At 37.4% G+C, this 21013-nt stretch overlaps 3 protein-coding genes across 4 annotated transcripts; 2 read left to right on the top strand and 1 right to left on the bottom strand.

Annotated features, from left to right (window-relative positions):
* Window positions 1-492: 492 nt before the first annotated feature.
* On the bottom strand, window positions 493-9094 carry LOC135650250 (probable protein phosphatase 2C 60). Of its 2 annotated transcripts, XM_065169517.1 has the most exons (6): window positions 8715-9094; window positions 8029-8446; window positions 7260-7627; window positions 5369-5524; window positions 4067-4303; window positions 493-1001 (listed from the first exon to the last, which is right to left on the bottom strand). In XM_065169517.1, the coding sequence occupies exons 2-6, from the start codon at window positions 8345-8347 to the stop codon at window positions 732-734; spliced, it is 1350 nt and encodes a 449-aa protein (XP_065025589.1). In that variant the 5' UTR covers window positions 8348-8446; window positions 8715-9094; the 3' UTR covers window positions 493-731. The 2 variants fall into 2 exon arrangements, with proteins under 2 accessions (XP_065025589.1, XP_065025590.1); XM_065169518.1 differs by lacking the exon at window positions 5369-5524 and having other exon boundaries at window positions 8715-9090.
* Window positions 9095-15023: 5929 nt separating this feature from the next.
* Window positions 15024-16204, top strand: LOC135648401 (expansin-A11-like). Its single transcript, XM_065166059.1, has 3 exons — window positions 15024-15214; window positions 15284-15605; window positions 15684-16204. Exons 1-3 carry the CDS (start codon window positions 15070-15072, stop codon window positions 15991-15993), a joined length of 777 nt encoding a protein of 258 aa, XP_065022131.1. The 5' UTR covers window positions 15024-15069; the 3' UTR covers window positions 15994-16204.
* Window positions 16205-18429: 2225 nt separating this feature from the next.
* LOC103998821 (protein FD) lies at window positions 18430-19642 on the top strand. The gene is made up of 3 exons (XM_009420412.3): window positions 18430-19018; window positions 19106-19183; window positions 19271-19642. Exons 1-3 carry the CDS (start codon window positions 18542-18544, stop codon window positions 19346-19348), a joined length of 633 nt encoding a protein of 210 aa, XP_009418687.2. The 5' UTR covers window positions 18430-18541; the 3' UTR covers window positions 19349-19642.
* Window positions 19643-21013: the final 1371 nt, after the last annotated feature.

Here is a 21013-nt window from a genome sequence, read left to right as displayed (position 1 = left end):
CTGGAAGTTTTACCTACTTGTTGAAGAACAAGATGAGATAGAGCAAGTTCCTAAAGCTTCAAGCTTCCACAAAAGACCAAAAGGATAAGGCATTAATGTTGGCCACATTGCACAAATGATTTGTCCTTCTAATCAAAATGAGATTGCAACAAATTAACTGCACGTTAATTGCATGATTAAGTTGATAGCATAAGGTACTTCAATTAAAAGTCACTGATGAGCCCAGAAAGGGGCACGGATGGCAATGGCTGTCATATGAAAGGAAGAAGATTAGGATACATCAGTGTTGATTACTAACCCAAAATTTTGGGTTAGAATAAGTTTTGGAGCTCAATCCCATCCATTTGAGCAGCAACAGGTCACCTCAATGGATTTAAGCACTTGTTACTCAACATTCTGCTGGCAATCATCAACTAGAAACATATCAAGTGGTTTAAATGAATTATCGAGCTGATTACCAAGAAGAACAGGTCAAAGAAAAATATTAGAGAGTAGTGAAAACTGTTGCCTTGGTGGTCCTTCATTGTTGATTCTGAAACATTACTTCCTCCCAAGTTTAGAAGCATAATACACAGATGAACTATTCTTGCATGAGAATTGGCACAATATAATAGGTTAAAACAGATGTATCTGTCCTTGAGCCCATTTCGACTGATGCTGGTGAGGGCAAGATCATGGAGGTTGGTCTGATTTAATTTCATACACATAATTAATGAACTGAGAGGAATATATCAGGAGGCACCGAGTTGGGTTGGCATGGTGCAGGGTGCAAGAGAGTTGGCTGGCACATTGACTCCACCCCCTCTCAATGACAGGGAGGGGCCCTTCAATGAGCTGGCTCTGCTAACAAGATTGGAGTCCAGGAACACAACAATAACAGTTATGTCATCATGGAAATGCCGCCGTACTCCACGATCGATCTTCTTGAGATCGGAGTATCTCATCTCTCGTTTCTTGGCTGCTTCTTGAAGTGCAGCTTTAACAAGCCTTCGAGCACTTCCCTGCAGGATTCGTGCAAATGGACAATCAAACCCCACTGTTTGTGAAATCAATCCAATGTATAGTAACTGGAAGGCAAGTCAATAAAATTTGCACCAACAGACAATTTAATATTTGCAAGAACTGTGTTGATTTCTGTAGGCCACATTACCAATATGCTTACCCTCCAGTCCCAAGTTCAGATGTCCATGTGTTGGACGTCCATCTAACAAATCCGTCTAACAAATCCGACATTCTTTAGACTTTTCAAATAGGGATTCTTAAAAGCCAACTGAGATAATGAGATTAGATGTTTTAGCTTTTTCTAATATAGCCTTATTATGAGTAATTTTCACATCCTCATAATATCAAAATTGAACACTTCATCTCAAATAATAAAACCGAATTAGCATATCCATGACATTTAAGATTGTTTTGCATGACGATGAAGTAATATATCAGATATTACCTGGCCAAGGTGGCAGTGAATGTGCCTGTAATTTCAACGGTGCCATTCCAGTTGTGATGTCTATTAAAAAGATTTGAGTGAAACATTTTTATCATTTTGGTCATTTCCAACCTATTAGCTGCAAACATTTCATAGAATTGCATGCATCTTAAGTAGGCATGGTTCTCAGTTCTATGCATTACTAAGGAATGCCGAGTGTTCGGTGCAGCCACCACTAACTGGGCTTTCTCTAATTTGAGGAAGAAATGGTCCTCAAAAGATTAATATATGGACTTAAAAGGATTTTATTGCTACAAAATATATTTTAAAGTAGCCAAGAAGAACAATTAGGAGGTTCTACAGACTCATTTATAGGCTACTAATGCCTAATTTTTAATTACAATAGGCTAAAAATTACTAATGATTTTATACCCTTTTAAACTAGCTAAAATCTTCATAAAGAGTAACCAAATTGCCTTCTTTTGTAGCAAAAGGACACCTCAGGACTCTAAGAAGTCCATCCAGTGAGTCAGAATCCATGACTTGAAATCTTGTGTTGATATTAACTGACATGGCATTTAAGACAACATGCAAGACCATATGGTTTTGCTTAATTCTCAACCTTACAACCATAAATTGGTAATAGAATTGGCTAGAATCAAGCAAACTTGACAGGTATTGACAAATTTTAGGCCATTTGACAAGTCAAAAGAATAAAAAAAATAGAAGGGAGTGTAGTCAAGGAAAGCGCCGCCAAACAAATGTTTTAGGTGAAAAATATGTCGGATGAGATTGTGAACAATTAATGATGAAGAACCATCTTGCTTTAAAAAGGATTTCAGAAAAGTTTATTTTAGACAAGGAAATCAACAAAAAATCATCAATTAGTTGGTCTAGAAATTCTAAGAGTTGTGTTGAAAATTTTTTAAAAAAATCTTTTGGTCTTTTTAGGAACTCCTTTTATAATAAGTGCACTCATTTAGTATTTGGGTATCGAGAAATCACATTTTGGATTTTTAAAAAGTATACTAATTCCCTAGGAGATTACTCTTGGGAATTATCATCTTCATTAATTATGTCAAGGCTCTTAAACCTTTATAAATAGTAAAGCTTGTCAATGGATCAAGCATTTTTTAGATTTGAATAAAAAGAATTGTATCTTCTTTAGTCTCTTACTCATCTCTCTTATCTCACACTTCTCTTTCTTTCTCTTTCCCTCTCTCTCTCTCTACTTCCCTAATCTGTTCTACATCAATCAACCTTTGGTAAGTGGATCTGATACACTATAACCAGACTAACATTTTAGGTCAAAAAAATATATTAGATAAGGTTTTAAACCCTCAATCTTTAATAAGTGGGTCTAGCGATAGCAATGTAAGAAAGGAAAGCACCATCACACCAATGTTTTAGGTAAAAAATATGTCTGATGAGATTGCAAATCATCAACCTTTGGTAAGTGAATCTGATATATCATAACCAGACTAATAATTTAGATGAAAAAAAATATCAAATACAGTTTTGAACCCTTAACCTTTGATAAGTGGGTCTAGTAACATCATTAGACCCCCTTATCAAAGGTTGAGGGTTCAAAAACTCATCTGATATATTTTTACACCTAAAACATTAGTCTGGTGGTGGTGTACCATACCCACTTACCAAAAGTTAACGATTTGAAATCCCATCCGACATATTTTTACACCTAAAACATTAATTTGATGATAGTGCACTAAATCCACTTACAAAGGGTTGAGGGTTCGAAACGTCATATGATATGTTTAAACCTAAAACATTAGTCTGATGGTGGTGTACCAAATCCACTTGTTAAAAATTAAGGGTTTGAAACCACATCCAACATATTTTACACCTAAAACATTGGTTTGGTAAACCTTAAAAACCTTGACAAATCATGTTAGGGTCTTCGGATCAAATCCTTCGCTACTTATCCTTTGCTTAAAAAAAGGAAAGACAAACAAAAGACCAAAAACACAACTAACAAAGATGCTACTACTATTGTGTTTTTATTTATTGCGACCATCGTATTTGTCATTTGCTATTGTTATAGTATTTAATGTTCATTACTAATGAAATTGAGAGAAAAGTTTATAAAGAGAGGAGAAAGGGGAGGAAAGATAACCATTAAGGATCAAAATCTAGACGGAAAAAGTACTGGGATGTCCTGTTAGTCTTAAATTCAATAGGCATTTTCTTTGATCAAAGTTTGTGTTTGCATTACCTAACACTTCCCTCGAGGTCCATCATTATCCTCTACCAGCAAACCTACAAATTTTGAGCATTCTTTATGAAACACAAATTGTTTATTCAATATATTCCTTATTATGATGATATTATTTTCTCATAAATAATTCTGTATTATTTTATTGTTATTTATATACAATTCTAAGAAACGGACATTGCACAAAATTTAAAAATTTTCTCATATAATAATTTTATAATTTTTTTATCATTTTATCTGAGTTAATTGAATGCTTATTGTAACTAGCATTTTTCTTTTTTGTTTATGAGGTTTTTGATGAAAATGAGCATTCTGTTCAGGTTGGAATTGAGTAAGATATAGATTCCAAGATCAAATAAAAAATATTTTGTGAAACTACAACCAGGGAAACTAGATATAGAACTCACATTGGGAGGGTTGTTTTGAACAATATCAACAGCTTTTTGATTACTAAGATGCTCCCAAAGTCCATCAGATGCAAATATAAGAAATTGATCTTGGGGCTGTAGTGGTTGCACAGTAATTGATGGTTCTGAACTCAATATAGGTTTCTTGAAAGGTTCACGAAGTCTGAATTTCACATGTAATGGTTCACGGTTAAACTCTGTCCTTTTTAAGTATACATCACCAATTGACCTGGAGATCTGCAAAAGGTGCTCTTGATCAGAATGAAGCAACAAAAAGAAAAAAGAAAGTAAAGCAGATAAATTTAGAATTCATACACGAAAGTTGAACACACAGATTACAGAAGAAAACAATTGACAGAGTGCATAATAGCCAAGTGTTTTATCAAAAATATGACATTGAGGCTTCGGTTACTAGTTTAGTGGTGAGGCAAATGATATTGTTTACCACATAAAGATTGGATCTTCTCCTAATGAGAGGTACTCTTCTTTGAGGGAAAATAGTTAGAAAGGGAGGAGAAATAACTAAATATCGCTATTATTAAGCAAAAAAGAAATTACATGTCTCAACCATGCCTCTTGGACTAAATTGCTTATCATATAGGAGAAAAGCTAATCCCCCATAAAATCAAACTAAAAGATATATTTGATAAGAACTCCCAAATATGACTTCCAAAAGCTAAACAAATTGCCTAATCTTACCATACTAGGACACTTAGACATCAGGATTGGACTCTAATGGTTCACCAAAAATAACTGTTGCAATAATATATATATATATATATATATATATATATATATATATATATATATATATATATATATATGTACAAAAATTACTAAGAAAATAAACTATAGACCTACTCCAACTTGGAGTGGATAGAAGGCTTGGATAGAACACTCCTCTGACTTGACTAGGATTGAGTTGTACAGTCCCTTCAAGAGTCAGATAGACCTCATATAAAACAGGATTAGACTGCTTTGAACTGAATGTTGCTGGACTGACATGCAGTAGGCTGATCTAGGGAAAAATAGGCCCTCGCTGGGCTCAAGGCAGATATAAGTGGTCTGACGTTAGACCATACTGTAATAATTCCCTCAGATCCGCCTTACACTGGCAACCGAATGGAACTGTAGTATGGCATGTTCAAGATTGCATCCGTCCTATCCTCTTCACATGCTAGGGAAAAATAAAGAAGATGATGCAAATCAGGGCTATCAAGTTGACGAAGAAAATCATCTCAATATGTTTCTGTTGAGATGGATTAGGAAGCATCTAGGATTTATCATCACAAAAGGCTTCACCTGCTGCCCTTGATTATCATCAATTGTCAAAACCCAAAGTATTGATCCAGTAACTGAAATGATATCTGGTTGTGCCAGACCTTGAAGGGCAATTAGATCTTCATGCAACCCACCCTTTTGTGTGCTGTCTTTTGCTCTCAAAAAGACAACCAAACCCTGAAGAAGGTCAAATAGGTTGATCAGCTACTAACTGGTGTTTCAACGTCAGTTTCTAATAAGATGATACTTTCAGCATGCTGATAATGCTTTTGTGGATTGACTTAGAGACTGTTAAGGCCTCCAGGATAGAGTAGTTCATGGGCCCAGTTGATACGAATCAATCCAGATAGGTTTATTTGATAGATTACAGATATTTTAAGATATTCTAGTACAGAATACTAAATAAAATACTTTCGAATAAATTAGGAATTGACTTATGATTTGGGGCAGAGTAGCCCTGACCATATGCTATTTTCAGTCCTATGAAGACTATAGCATTCTAGCTGACAGGTTTGGGAGGCTGCTTTTCTTCTGGAGAAGCACTTGTCAAAGGCAGCACTAACATATAAATTAAACAAATATAATTATTTACAAAACACAAGAACCAGAGAAGACTTAGGGCCAACCATTTTATAGATATATTTATCGGTTTTTTCTCTTGTACTGAATCCTAACCTACTGAAAGCTAAAACCTTGGACTAAGTAGGCTTTCTGAGTCCAAGCAGGTTTTAGTTACTTATCAGACATTTTCATCTCAACCATTAACCAACAGAAAAGCTTTCTTAAAGTGACAATGCATAACATGATCTAGGTAGAGGCAAACTTGACTTAGGTAATGTAGTTCAGCTAAGACTGATGCCATCAGTGGTTAGAAAATCATTATCTAAAAAAAACTGGTAAAATAAGTGTAACTGGGAATACTTTTGATGATTTAACTACATGCGAGTGAGTCCATGCAAATGAAACAGATCCGAAATAGGTTCCAAAAGAAAGGCATCCCATAGCAATATATCATATTCTCATGGCTGTCATAAGTCAAAGGATGCATAAAATAGCATCAGTGAAGCAACTTCTTGGAATAATAGGCTAGTTGAAGTGTGTTTATTTATAAAAAATCTATTCAACTCTCTATTGGGTTTGTACCGAATTTAATGTCACAAAAAGGATATATAAGAAAGGCACAAATTATAACTGCTCAATGAGAATTTTAGAAAGGTTAGTCTCTTTGTATAATTTTAAACTCAAAGATCATCAAAGCAATTGTAGTCTTAGAAATTGTCGGTTAGGAAGTGCATATCATACTTAATAGCGTTTTTATTTAATATTTCAATAGTTTGATAATTGTCATGCCAATTTTTCCACGTTTGCATGATAGCTAATATCCCAGGGAGTTCAGTTTGAGGATAAGAAACGACGTGTGTTCATGACTATCATATAACAATCCAAGTTTCCACTTAGTCCCTTCTCAATGCTCCATATCTTGGGCCAAACATGAAACCTACCTTGCTTCGCATGTTTCGGTATTTAAAATCTAAAACAAACTAAATGGCTACAAGGAGTAGCCAAATATAAAGTTGCAACTGTTGTTTTCAACAATACATGGCTTTGTAGAATGCAAGCAAGTAGTGCACTTGAAATGGTCAATTGTTCCTATTGTGGTAATTATAAATATGCTTGTGAGAAATCTACTGAAGCATGCATAGCTAATGAGTAATCTTTGAGAAAATTGTTTCCTCGTGGTAAATATTATATTTATATATATATATATATATATATATATATATATATATATAAATGCCTGTGAGAAGTATAGTGCAGCATCAGACGTAGGTAATGAGTAACATTTATGAAAATTGTTGATGTATGCATGAAAATTAAATCCAAAAGATGACAACATATATATTATGTGCACCTGGATTACGCCCTTCACACGCCAAACATTGTGCTTCAAAACAACAATTTGTCTATCATCCGGATGCATTGACTGCAACTCTTGTCGCACAGGCTCGATTCCTACATTGTGCTCTGCTGACAATTGCACAGCCAAAACTTCCCCAGTTGCTTTGACAACTCTGCCTAAAACAGCACGGGAGTCTCCGAGATTAGCTATATATAGCATACCACCACAGATTACCCCAACCAGACAGCATGAGCCAACAGCTGCAATCTGAGGTTTTACAGGCCATTGTTCGGTCACCAGGGAGATGAAACCATCCTCTGTCGCTTGGTATGCCTTCCGTATTACATCAGCTGACATGGACTGCTGCTCTGTTGCAAATCCTGACAAACCAAGCACTTCTATCAAATAGGTCCTAGTAATTACAATCCTCCAATTTTAGACAGAAGATCAGCATCATTGTATCCATCCTAGACAGAAGATCAACCTACTCTGAACCGAGTTGCTTAACAAAGAAAATACAACATTTGTAGAGCTACAAAATAGTTGAGGTTGTTTGTGAATTGAGGAGCTAATGATCCATTCAATTGCTAGAAAAAAAAAAGCATCATACAAGGTTTTCAATGGAAACTTTGGATTAAAAGTTTCCATATTATGATGGCAGTATAAATAATCTTCCAAACAAATTACATGTTTTTCTATCTAACAAATACTGAAGTGCTAATCAATTAAATAACAAGTGGTGTTTAAAAATTAAACTGAGTCAGGTAAGTTTGGAACATACTCTTCAGATGCGGGAAGAGATGATCATTGACATAACATGAAGTTTCTGGACCACCATGCCCATCATAAACCCCCACAAAAGTACCATACGGCCCAAATTCAACTGAGCTCAGAGGTCCTGTCTCAAGTTGGCTCTGATCCTCAAGCAAGTTATTGGCTTGTACCATGGCCATGGAGAACTCACCGTACACATGCTGTCCACTGTCCTTGTACCAGAGAAGCCCATCCTTCCGACCGATCACGTCAGAGCCTGCATGGGCATATTTGTTTGATGATGGCTGCCAGCAGGCCTTCAATAGGTTCATCAATTTTGCTAACATCCCTCATCTCATCTAAGCCCACGTTTGAGTTGTCAACATGTGTCGTAATTCAATCTGCTATCCCAAAATGAAAAACCCCAACCTTTTCCTTCGCCTACTCTGGAGGATTGAAAATAAGGAATATAAAGCGCATTAGTTGCAAGACAATGAAAAGGATAAAGGAGTAGGTAAAGCAGCCAAAGACACTGATTCTCGAAAGATGATCAAACGATTAACTTCTTCTCAATTGAGACAAGAAAATTCACAACGAACAAGACGCAGGTTTCAAGATCACCTTTTTGTCCACTCCATTTTTCTTATCTCAAATTAGATGATCGCTAAGAAGTCAAACCACATAATAGATTATAAGAATCCAAAACAAGAATACCTTCTATGCAAATCCAACGCCCGATGGCAAAACCCAGGACCATCTCTTTCTAGGCACCAGATGGCATCAGCTCGCGAAAGCAGAGACCCCACTTCCCTCGCAAGCGCAACACGATCTGCTCACTGGTCGTCAAGAGCTAGTCTCCCCGTCAATACCAACCGGAACTCGACCAAATTTGCCCAAAACAAAACCCTCCCCAAATCCGACGCCTCAGGGATGAATAGCCGTAAAAAGCCAACCTTTCGGATCGGGATCGCTTCAGATCAGGGGGACGCGTTGCCTGCTTCAAGGATCGAAGAACCCTGAAGCTGATTGCTCCTGGTTTCTACCGGCGGATTGGGGCGATGGTTCTCCTCTGGCTTTCAAGCTTCGGCAGACGAACAAGACCACGACATAAAAAGACCAAAAGGAGGGGGCATTTCGGGAAGGAAACATGCACATTTCGGGAACACTGGGCAAAATGGGAAACAGAAACGTCCTTTCCTTTCTTGCACGTTTTACCGGATGGCTCCTTTTTTGGCATGTTTGTGCAAACCATATGTAGTGAGAAGGTTAAGTGGTGTTAGATTAAGTAATGGAATAATATCAAGTTGATTAATTAGTATTGTTTTATTTGTATTAATCACATAATTCATGTGATTAGTGGTGGGATAGCTAATTATTTTTCTGAGATAATGAAGTCAGATTGGACCACCGACCCAGTAGGAGCAGCCCACGTGTGTAATGCGAACTTCACGTTGGATCACACGTGCATTGACACGTGTATATTAATAATTTAGTCAACTCCAAATGATTGAGACTTTAAGATTTTATTGTTGTTGTGTATTAATAATTTATTTATATGAGATGGTTCCAGAAAAATATAATTCCTTGAATGGATTAAGGATGATATTAGGGGTCAAAACCAGCTTAATTTATATTCTTTGTTATCACTAAAAATATCGAATGAAATAAAAAATAAATCAATATCATTTTATTTTGGTAAGAAAATAGCTAGCTTAGTTGATAATGACTTTAATTATTGGGAGCATTTTATTTCTGTCATTTATCTTTGTAATAAAAACCTCTATAATTTTTACCTTCACATTGTATTTTTTGTAAATCTTCATCATATATATATATATATATATATATATATATATATATAATATGTTCAATTTGCTTATTGCAAGGCATTGCTTTTTTAACAATGTAAATGAAGCCCTTATATTTCCAAAACTATTTGATGGTCGACACAAATTTAAAAGCTATATATATTATTATATTGGGCTTTATTAATAATATTTGTAGAGTGTTTGCAAAATAAACTTATATTTTATATTATTTTTAATTTTTGGTGAGCCAATAATCTCAATGAGGCACTTAGCTTTGTTAAGGAATTGATATATGAAACTATGAAAGCACTGTTATGTATATTTGTGATGTGAGAATTATCCTTTAAAATATAAAAATAACGCTATTTCTTAGTATTATCATATTCTCCTTTTCTTGCTATATAAAATAAGACTTTGGATAGAATCTCCAACTCATATTTGGATAAGGGTAAGAAAGTCGAGTTTAATTCACTCCTTTTTCGTGTTTTTTTGTCATAATTTATCTTCTAAAATATTGAAATTTTAAGTTACTTTTTTTTATATCCATTATTCTTTTTAATATCGAATGCTCGGACTATCATGTCATGTATACTCGTTATTAATACGATCTATTTCCTCTGAATAAAATTTAAAACATAAGAAAAAAGTCACACTAAAATTAAAGATAAAAAAAAATTAAATTAAATTTTATTATCTGTGCAATATCCAAACCTAAATTGAACATATTTCAAGGCATTGCTTATGGTTCTAAAATATTATCAACTATTATGATAGTCGAGACAAATATAAAAGCCATATATATTTGATAATCAAAAGATTGGAATCTAAATTTAGCTAACAAAAAAATATGTCAACAACACATTTATCCGATAATAAGAGAAAACAAAATATTTCGAAATAGAAAGGGGTTATGAAAAGAATGATATGAATAAAATTACTCCATTATATATTGTATATTCCCTTAATGTATCTTCATGTGATGTGTTCTTATTCTTTCTAAATTACTACATTGTATATTGTGATAGACTTTTGGATCATGATCATTATACGACCAAATCAACTAAGGTAATCGATACATTATTTAAGAGATCGATCAATGTTGTAGAATGAGCGTGAATTCACTTCTTAATGCTCATGTTGAAAATGTGAATATAATAGACAAAAATTAAGAGAGAATTAGGAAAGAAGCAAACCACATTTCTCCACTTGCTCTATATAATAAGACACAGGAGAGAGATATCTCCTATCTGGATAAGGATAAGAAAGCCGATTGGAGGCCAATTCAACCATCATTATTTTCTATGCCTTAATTCAGATTCTAAAAGATCATGAAAAGCTTGAATTGAGTTGGTCATTTAGTGTTCCATAAATGTTTCAGATAAGAAGGCAACCTTTTTGGTGTTGTAAAGCTATTCTAGAACATAAAGTAGCAATTGACTTGTATAAATGAGACTATCATGATTCTAAAAATATACAAGAGAATAACTTGTGATTTTGAAAGATAATAAGTATATTGTTGATAGATTACATATCTGATGTCGGATATTATTATGATACAATTAACTAATTAATTTGACGAGTTTAAATCATTGCTCCAAAATATTAGTAGACTAGTTTATCTATGATCTAACTCCCATTTGTATGATCTAACTTAGCCAAATGAGATAATCAATTAATTAATTTGATGAGAAATATTTAAGCTCAAATTAATAATTTGATTTTCTTACATTCAAATGGTTAGTTCGATGGTATGTTTTCTTATCCGTTTCCATGGATTGAGGATTCGAACTCTCATTATGGTTACGATGTAAAGAGAAGACGAATGACAAAGAGATCTTTACTCGTATAAGAAATCTCTTCAGAGAGAAGTGTTCTCCCGCAGAATGACATGAAGAAGGCTTGACACCATACTTTGAGCTTACAAATGTAGGCTTTTATCTCAAAAAAATACACTAACGTAAGCACTTCTCTTCATCTTTGCTTTACACCGTTTGTGGCAGCATTTTGAACTTTGTTGGCTGTTCACTGCTGCATTTTGAATCCACACAACAATATGTTCTTCTCCATCTGAATCATCTTCCCTTATTTTGAGCAGTGAGATAATATTTCACTGACTCACTTCACCTTCCATCGCAGAATTAGACCTGCATACAAACACCTCCCATCACATGAATCTTCTCTCGTTGTTCACGCTTCGATTTTATCGGATAATCGATTCACTAATTTTGCTAAGTCCGAGTTTCATTCCAATCATCCCTCACTTTCGATATGTGACTATATCGGAGTATTATAATCTTCTCCAATTAAGAATTTAATGTAACATAATATAAAATTAAAGTATAGCATAGTACACGTGAAGTGTAACCTAACGATAACTTCGTATTATGACTTGCTCTCAAGTCTCATTCATGGATCGAATAATATGATTCGATCTGATAGAATAATTAACTCATTAACTATGTTGAGTTGGATCTAAAGTCCAAATTAATAGTGTTAGACCTAACTAGACTTTAAAAAACGTATTCATATCTTCTCTCGCTTTCGATAGGATACTAAATCTGCGCATTACAGCTACTGACTGCAGTGGGTGGGGAAGGAGATTGGTGTTGTGTCAGCATCGGTTCAGATAGGCCCGGAGTTGGTGTATCTTCTGAGTTCATTCCCCCCGGAGTTGGCGGAATGAAGCTGCTGTCTGGCGTAGGTGTTCTTCGTGGTTGACTGAGATCTAACATTTAATAGCTCAAGTAGGCGCCGACATCGACGACCAGTACTTACCGGTATGAGCACAAACCGCTCGAACTCCTCCTGTTTGAGTTCCTTTATAGACATTAGTTTTCTTGGTTCCTTCTGACTTTTGACACGGAACAGTACTGGACATGTTCTCCTCTTTGGAAAGAAAGCTCATCACAATTGGGTCAAACTCAGTGCCATCTCTCTCTATCTCTCTCTCTCTCTCATCTGAGAAATAGTCTGCCTTGCTTGGAAAGCACCTGCAGATGCAAAAGCTATGGTGATCACATAGGATTGCACGTTGACTTCCCATTCAGAACTAGTCAACTACACAAACTTGGAGCACTTCCCTAGAACACATACAAGATGAGTATAGTTTAGTTATATCAACTTCTACAGGTCAATTAATCTCATAGTTTCGACCGATGTGTATAAAATTTCCAATTCCATCTATGTGATTGATCTACATGCTACTATTACACATTGGTATAATCAAGCCAAGACTAAGTCCATGTTGAAATTAATTGCTTAACACAATGAAGAAAGGTTATTAAAGGCGACTTCAAATAAGTGGAATACTATGGCTTATGGTTGCTAATGGTTTTGCACCAAATGTGTTACCCATAGTGGGCTATACGTAGTAAATATTGTATTATTAGTCTAACGATAATCAATTTACAATTAAGAAATTTTGATAATCATCTTTTCCTATTATAAGTCATTTAGATTATCAAAAAATAATTTAATCGTTCCACGAAGAGTTACCTTACTTTTTCTGACTCACTAAATTATATAATTATTTATTTTTTAAGTGCTTGTATCATAACATACTTATGAGGTGAATAAAGATCAAATAGCTTACCAAAGTGACACGAAACTAAATTAATATATTTTTATTTAAATATATTTGATTGCTTTAGGAATTTTTTACATGGGTAATAAGTTGTCTCATGTCAATATCTACTCGACAAAAAGAAGAAAATAAAAGAAATCATATTTGATCATTAAAGATGAGAGATCTTAATAGAAGATTTTAAGTGTTCATCCTTACGAGAATGAAATTCTATCGATTAAGAATATAGAGAAATTTTATTTTTAAAATCAAGTCAAAATTATTATTTGATTTGATATTATCATGATTTTTTATTTCCTTATTTTTCATCTTATTCTTAGTCTCGAATGCTAAAAAAATCATAAAAAAATAATTCAATAAATCGAATTACATGAGAAGTCTAAAAAAAATATAAACAAATATTTAATATATTAATTTTGTTCTCACATTATGTACGAGTGGTGTGAGACCATTAATTATGTCTTGTAGTATAATTAATTCTATTGAGATGTATGGAGGTGCAACAATTTGAATTTTCTTATTTTGTATTAATTTATCATTGTTATTTTCTTATCTCTATTCCTCTCTCATTCAAACAACTATTACTCGTCCTACGTCTCAAAGCCGTACGTTGTATTACCGATTCACATCCTTTACCATCACAGTCCTTCCATACGTACGACGACATGCATCTCCGAATCTACGAAGGTATACAAGTCAATCACCGACAAGATCAAGTTGGTACGACCCCCCAAAAAATGACTTTGGTTCACAGGAAGTGTCTCCGCAAACACCAATCAGTGTGTAACCAAAACACAATCCAACCTCTCTCTCTCTCTCTCTCTTTAATTGGCATGTTCAATCATTCATGTGAAAAGCTTCTCTTGTCCACGAGCTTCTCCTCTTGTGAAAAGCGATCTGAAATTTATGAAGCTCGTGTCGGGGAGTAAAGGCCAAAGGGAGCGAGAAAAGTTTCTGATCCTCCCTCTTATTCCTGACATCTCTCAAGTTCAGTGTCCAGTGAATCTTTCACCTTCTCTCCAGCTCATATATCTCAGATCTCGGCACCGACAAGTAGTTCTCCAAGAAATAGACACTACAATAAGACAGTCCATTGGCAAACATAGGAGTTAACTATACTGATCTCCACTGTGCCATTATCATGCAGTATCATAGCTAGACATGTTCAGATCAGCCATTAATCTTTCTACTGTCTAACAGTTTATCCTTTTCCCTTTCCTTCTTCAGGTGCTAAGCTCGCTTCTTCTTTGTTTCTCTTCACCTACCTCTGCTCTGTGCAGGCAGATCAAAAACCTAATCCGAAGCGAATATATATTTGGAGAGAATCCATGCCAACCAACACAGAGGTCATAAACCATGTGCTTGCTCTCAGTTTGGAGCATGTGACCATGTGATGCCTCTCACTTAACAACTCCACCTTTCTGATGAATCTTAGCAGCCAAAGAGATCACATGAAACCTAATTGATTGCCCACATAAACAAATGACAGCCCATTGAGAAAGATAGCATGGGACTGATGCGATCTGTAGTCGATAGCAGGAAGACGACTAATGGACGCCCGCAAGTCATGGATGTGGCTGCAGCAGTCACATGCCATTTGCCTTCTCCTCCTATATAGACAGCCTCTAAATGATGTTAGCATCCATCCACATAACAGGAAGTGTTCACTTCGAGGTGGATGGAGATGGGCGTCAACTTTGGCCTCTTCGCTCTGCTAATCCTGAGCTGCTGCTCGTTCACCACGATCGAAGGCCTTGCACGATCAGGGTGGACCAAGGGCTCCGCCACGTTTTACGGTGGCAGTGATGCGTCGGGAACAATGGGTAATTAGGAGGACGGATCTTGCTGCGGCCATGTGATTTCGAGGTCTCAGTGGATTGTTTGGTGTGCAGGTGGAGCTTGTGGCTACGGCGACCTGTACTCGGCGGGGTACGGCACCAGGACCGCCGCTCTGAGCACGGCGCTGTTCAACGACGGCGCGGCGTGCGGGCAATGCTACAAGATCGTCTGCGACTTCAAGACGGATCCGCGGTGGTGCGTCAGGGGCGTGTCGGTGACCGTCACCGCCACCAACTTCTGCCCCCCCAACAACGCGCTCCCCAACGACAACGGCGGGTGGTGCAACACCCCTCGCCAGCACTTCGACATGGCCCAGCCGGCGTGGGAGAAGATCGGCATCTACCGCGGCGGGATCGTCCCGGTGTTGTTCCAGAGGTGGTTCTCCCCTCTTACTTCTCTCACGAATCCATGAGCATGCTCGACCTGGACCAACCATGTCTCCTTGCCACGCAGGGTTCCATGCAAGAAGCATGGAGGGGTGCGGTTCACCATCAACGGGCGGGACTACTTCGAGCTGGTGCTCGTCACCAACGTCGCAGCAGCCGGATCGATCCAGTCCATGTCCATCAAAGGATCCAATACGGGGTGGCAGCCGATGTCGAGGAACTGGGGAGCCAACTGGCAGTCCACCGCCTACCTCAATGGACAGTCCATCTCCTTCAAGGTGACAACCAGCGACGGCCAGACGTTGGTCTTCCCTGACATTGTCCCTTCCAACTGGGGTTTTGGCCAGACCTTCTCCAGCCGCCTGCAGTTCAAGTAGAATCAGCTCTCGTGATGCATGCGATTGATGGAGAGTTAGGGTTGGCCGAGGCTTGCTGAATGTGGCTGCTAGGGTTTGCCCGCCATTCTCCCAGGGGATGAGATGAATCTTATATCATCTCAACTACGTACATGGGCATGAAGGTTTTTAAGCATGCCTGTATCCTTCATTTATGATACATGAGATGGATGTGCACAAGTGCATAGTAATCGACATGAGTGTTCTTTGTCTGTGTTTGAAGACAGTATATTGTCTCGTGTAAACGACTCCATGTTTTGCTGAACAGATTAAGTGATACTTATCGATGAGATTGGGTGGTAAAGATGATCAGCAATCAATCGGTAGCTACTGATATTAATAATGATAATGCTAATGGTAATGAAAATGATTATAGTATTGATATTGGCAATAGCAATGATATTGGTATTGACACTAGTAATAGCTTTTTTAATTATAATATTAATTTAAATCGATTTGTATTAATAGGTTGAACTGATTTAAGAATTGAAGGAAAATTAAGAGGTAAAGTACCCTTAATTTTTTTAGAGACTTTTAATTTTTTTTATTTTTATAAATAAAAGAAGAAAGAATATGTTCGGAAGATGTGATAATTAGAAAAGATGAAATGATTATAATAAGTAGTACGAGACGAGCCAAAAGATAATATAATTATAAATAAATATTTTAAATATAATTAAATATATAGCTTTTATATACGTATAATTGACATCATATAATTAGTATTTACGATGAAAATATGCCTTTATCAAACACATACAAATGATATATGTTGAACTACTCATCTCCAACACCACATTGGTGACGTGCTTAGATAAGAACCAAAGTTAGCTTCGTGATTTGATATCTCGATAATCAAAATCTACGTTAACACTATTATTTCTCTAATTAATACAGTAAAAGGTACGATCAATAATTATATATGTTTTGGTTTTCTCCTCCTTTTTTTTTAAGTGCAAATTGTTGTACTGGTACACAAGATTGGGTGGAGAAAGCAAATGTTCAACCATGTGGAAGATTAAGATTTGCCCAAGAATTGGGAACTCCAATTCATATGGGAACTTGATATTTTCAGGACCATGATTCAATCGAGCCATGTGAATATTGGAACTTGAATATTAATATTAATGCACTATGTTCCTCCTAATCGAATTACTTGAATGCATTGCATATTTTTTCTGTTTTTTATATCATAATTAATGAATTCTCGTTCAAAACTCAAACGACAATTACAAGAGAATAACTGAAATAAAAAAATTATGTCATTGTGCACAATATCTAAAATTTCTGAAAGTGATCATAGCAAGAATTTACTTATGATTTAACTTAAGATGAGAATACTGTTTGTTTGAATGATTGAGAACAATTTCTATGTTGTTCTTATATTTTTCTTTTTTTTTCTATTGTTTTTATATCCAAAACTACTATCGTTGCTTCCCCTTTTTCATAACGATTGCTATCCATTTTTCTTAGATATAGGTTAAAAGAAGAAAGGATTATGACTAAAGTGGGCAGGTAATTTTTTCTATTTTAATGTAATTTTAAAAATGGATTCGGATTCATTTCGGGTTTGTGACCCGACAAACATGATTTGTTGTTCGGAAGAGTCCTCGCCGACGTCCCGACTAAGGTAGCGATGGAGTTCACGACTACAAGACGTGGAGCGTCGTCGTGTGGTGTGAGATTAAGGGCGAGCGTGACATGAATCGTGCTTTTGGCCTTTGCCTTTTGTGGCCCCCGCAATTTGGCGTCCATCTCTTTCCACACCGTCATGCGAGCTTTTGGGACGGGAGAATGTGCATCCACAGCGGATAATAGCGTACGACTGTCATTTCTTTCTTCCTTCCTTTCTCTCTCTCCATCTATCTCTCTATCTCTATCTTTATACGTCCTTCGTAGCAGTAGCAGCAGCAGCTGACACCATCTTTCGGTTGGGTGTCGGAGTGTCTCTGCGGGCAAATGCTTTGTCGAAGACGCTACTGAAAGAAAGGTGAAGGACAGCAGCACGCACCACCCGGTGAGCTACTACATGATGGATCTCACTCCAGCTGACAACCAATAATCCAGTAACCAAAATCTTAACCGGGTTGATATTCGATAGCTGCGCTCATGGATACAGTTGATTAAGATACAAAATGAAAGTATGTGCAGTGATGAAACAGGCAACCGAAGTGAAGGCTGACACACAAATCATCAATTTTGAGACTGAGAGCAGAACCATGGCTGCCATGCTTTCCGTCTCCACCAGGCTCCATAGCTCCGCCAGCTGTCTTGGCCAATAGGAAGATAAGTTGGCCTACCCACAAAGTTGAATCTATCTGGGGAAGTCAAAGAACCGATCTATGTGACACAAAATCTAAATATTAGATATGGATTCCGATTTGGCATAGTTAGTATACATGACTTTTAAGCACTAAAAAGAATTCCATTCCCTCCTCCACAGTTCCCCTTAAAGCACAAAACGACTCAGTCATTCAGATCCCATATTCTGGCTAGGGGAGGTCATCATCTCCTCTTCCTCTCCTCCTCCATGACTCCCTACTCCTCCATGCTCTCCAAGAACACCAGGATCATGGAGGAGGTGTGGAAGGACATAAGCTTGAGTTCTCTGCAGCAAGACATGCCTTCCATTCCTTCCCTTCCACCAAACCACCTCGAGCGCCTGTGCGGTGTCAGCTCGTCGACCACCACCTCCTTTAAAAGCATCATTCTCCAAGACTTCCTTACCGAGCACTTCAAGGCGACCAGTGACCGCAGTCCTCCTCCTTCTACCGCTCTTGGTCTCAACTCCAACCTCGGCGGTGGCAGCAATGGTCTCTCCTCCTCCTCCGCCTCCAGTGTCTTCTCGGATGGCGTCGGTGACGGCGTCGTAGCTTGCTGCAGCAAGAAGCACCAGATGGAGCATGAGTTGAACCAAGAATCCGGCGATCGGAGCGACGTCGACCGAAGGAAGAAGCGGATGATCAAGAACCGTGAGTCGGCAGCTCGGTCGAGAGCCAGGAAACAGGCATCGGCTCCTCTCTCTCTCTCTCTCTAACTTTTTCCCTCCAGTGATTATGAGTTCTCACTCTCTTCACTGTGCTTCATGGGAAAGGCTTACACAACTGAATTGGAGCAGGAGGTGGATCACTTAGTGAACGAGAACAGGACGCTGAAGCGACAGTTTGAGGAGGTAATTCCGAGTTCAGTAGCACTTTAACAGTCCCTTCTTCCCCCCTTTGATGAGATCAAAAGGCTTAAGTCGTCGTTCTTTGCGCAGCTAAAGAAAGCCGCGCAGGATCACCTCTTCGTGCCTGCAAAGCACACCCTCCAAAGAACCCTAACAGCTCCATTTTAAGGGAGAGAAGAACAGGGAGTTCAATTTACAGCCGATATACACTTCTATGTACAGATATAGCTACTGTGATAGTAGTACATATACGTAGAACGCCTCTCTCTCTCTCTCTCTATACATACATATATGTATGTATGTATGTATGTATGTATGTATGTATATATACTTAGGGTATCTCTTTATATTGTATACAGTGCTTATGCTTGTATATCTATCTGTCTGCTCTTTGGAGAGCAACAAGAACTCTTGTAAATTTGATGCTACTTAAAAGAAGTTGTCTCATTTTATTTCTCTCGACATCACCGTACTCACTCCACTTCTTTTCTCTTTTACTAGAAATAGATATCATAAGAAGGTGCAAGGAAAAAGAGGAGAGGTCGATAGTGCATGACAGGTGTGCTAAGCGCGTGAACTTATTATACTGTTCTTCCTCTCTTATCAGTGGCAAGTCTGGGAAGTAAAGGATGATTGACCCCGAGAAACGAGGTTGCATTTTTCTCATTACAGCCACATATGTATTATTGGTAGTCCCTACTCGGCACTCATGAAGATCACTTGTCAGCACACAGGCATTCATTCATGTGCTGCCAATCTTTACCTTGATTCCAGGTCCACAGACAGACTGTGAGACGAGACAAATATGACAATACAATTGTCATAGCATGGCCACATGAAACCAAGACATCAAGTTGGTAAAGAGAGTGCCAGCCAACAAGCATTATGATGGCTTGAAAAACCCTCCATAAAGCAGATAATTGCTTTTAGGTGAATCATTGTGACTGGTTCCGTTAATTCACAGTCAGCTTGTATATATATAAAGAATCTTGCTGTCCTCTCCCTGTCATTGAACTAGCCAATCCTGATTCGAGCAGACCACCATTTCTTTCATCTGCCATGACCTCTTTGTGCTTGGATGGCGTTTAGGATTCTCCATGCACAGTATGCATGGGCCTCGCTTGTTTGAGGTGACAGATTAGGTACTTCCTATGGTGCAGCAGCTCAGATTGGATGGGTGAGTGGAATACGCTGAACCTGATTTTTGAGACAGCTTCTTCAGCCTCCCTCTTGGATTAAGATACGTAGTGTTTTGCAACTTTATGCTGTCGCCGAGGTATCAACACGGGTCCATCCCGAATGCACAAGATTATCAATATGGTTGAAGGGGCGTAGGTCTTAGGTCTCATTCTCCTACGTATCAATAAAGTTGAAGATTGCTTTTTTAGGTCTTGACTTTCTGCATATAGAATAAAAGATTTTTGATTTGATCCCTCCAATACTTAAATTAACGAGAGTTAGAGATAAAGAGAGTTAGAGTATATGTATTGAGGACCAACGCCAGCACTATTCCTAAGGATAGCTTTTATATCTATTTCTAATTACGATCATACAAAGCAACATTAATGATCCTCGATCATCATCATACGCAGGTGTTTAATACCCGTTAATATCGTAGGTAGTCAGCCTTTGCATTGGGTGTAAGAGTCATCCAATCTGTTCGATTTAGTCTCGTTCGACGTTGTTGTCCACCTACTATGTGGCGCGATGCATAGTTGCAGAGGGATGGAGTGGGTGTAGAGGGATAGTTTCAGGCGATCGACATGCTCAGAATCATGATATTAAGTTGACTCGATGCGATACGTTAGTTTAGAGATACCACGTCGAGTATAC

The sequence above is a fragment of the Musa acuminata genome, chromosome BXJ3-9 (genome assembly GCF_036884655.1).
Source record: "Musa acuminata AAA Group cultivar baxijiao chromosome BXJ3-9, Cavendish_Baxijiao_AAA, whole genome shotgun sequence".
Classification (NCBI taxonomy): domain Eukaryota; kingdom Viridiplantae; phylum Streptophyta; class Magnoliopsida; order Zingiberales; family Musaceae; genus Musa; species Musa acuminata.
The sequence above is the reverse complement of the archived record's forward strand: the minus strand, read 5'-3'. Positions and strand labels throughout refer to the sequence as shown.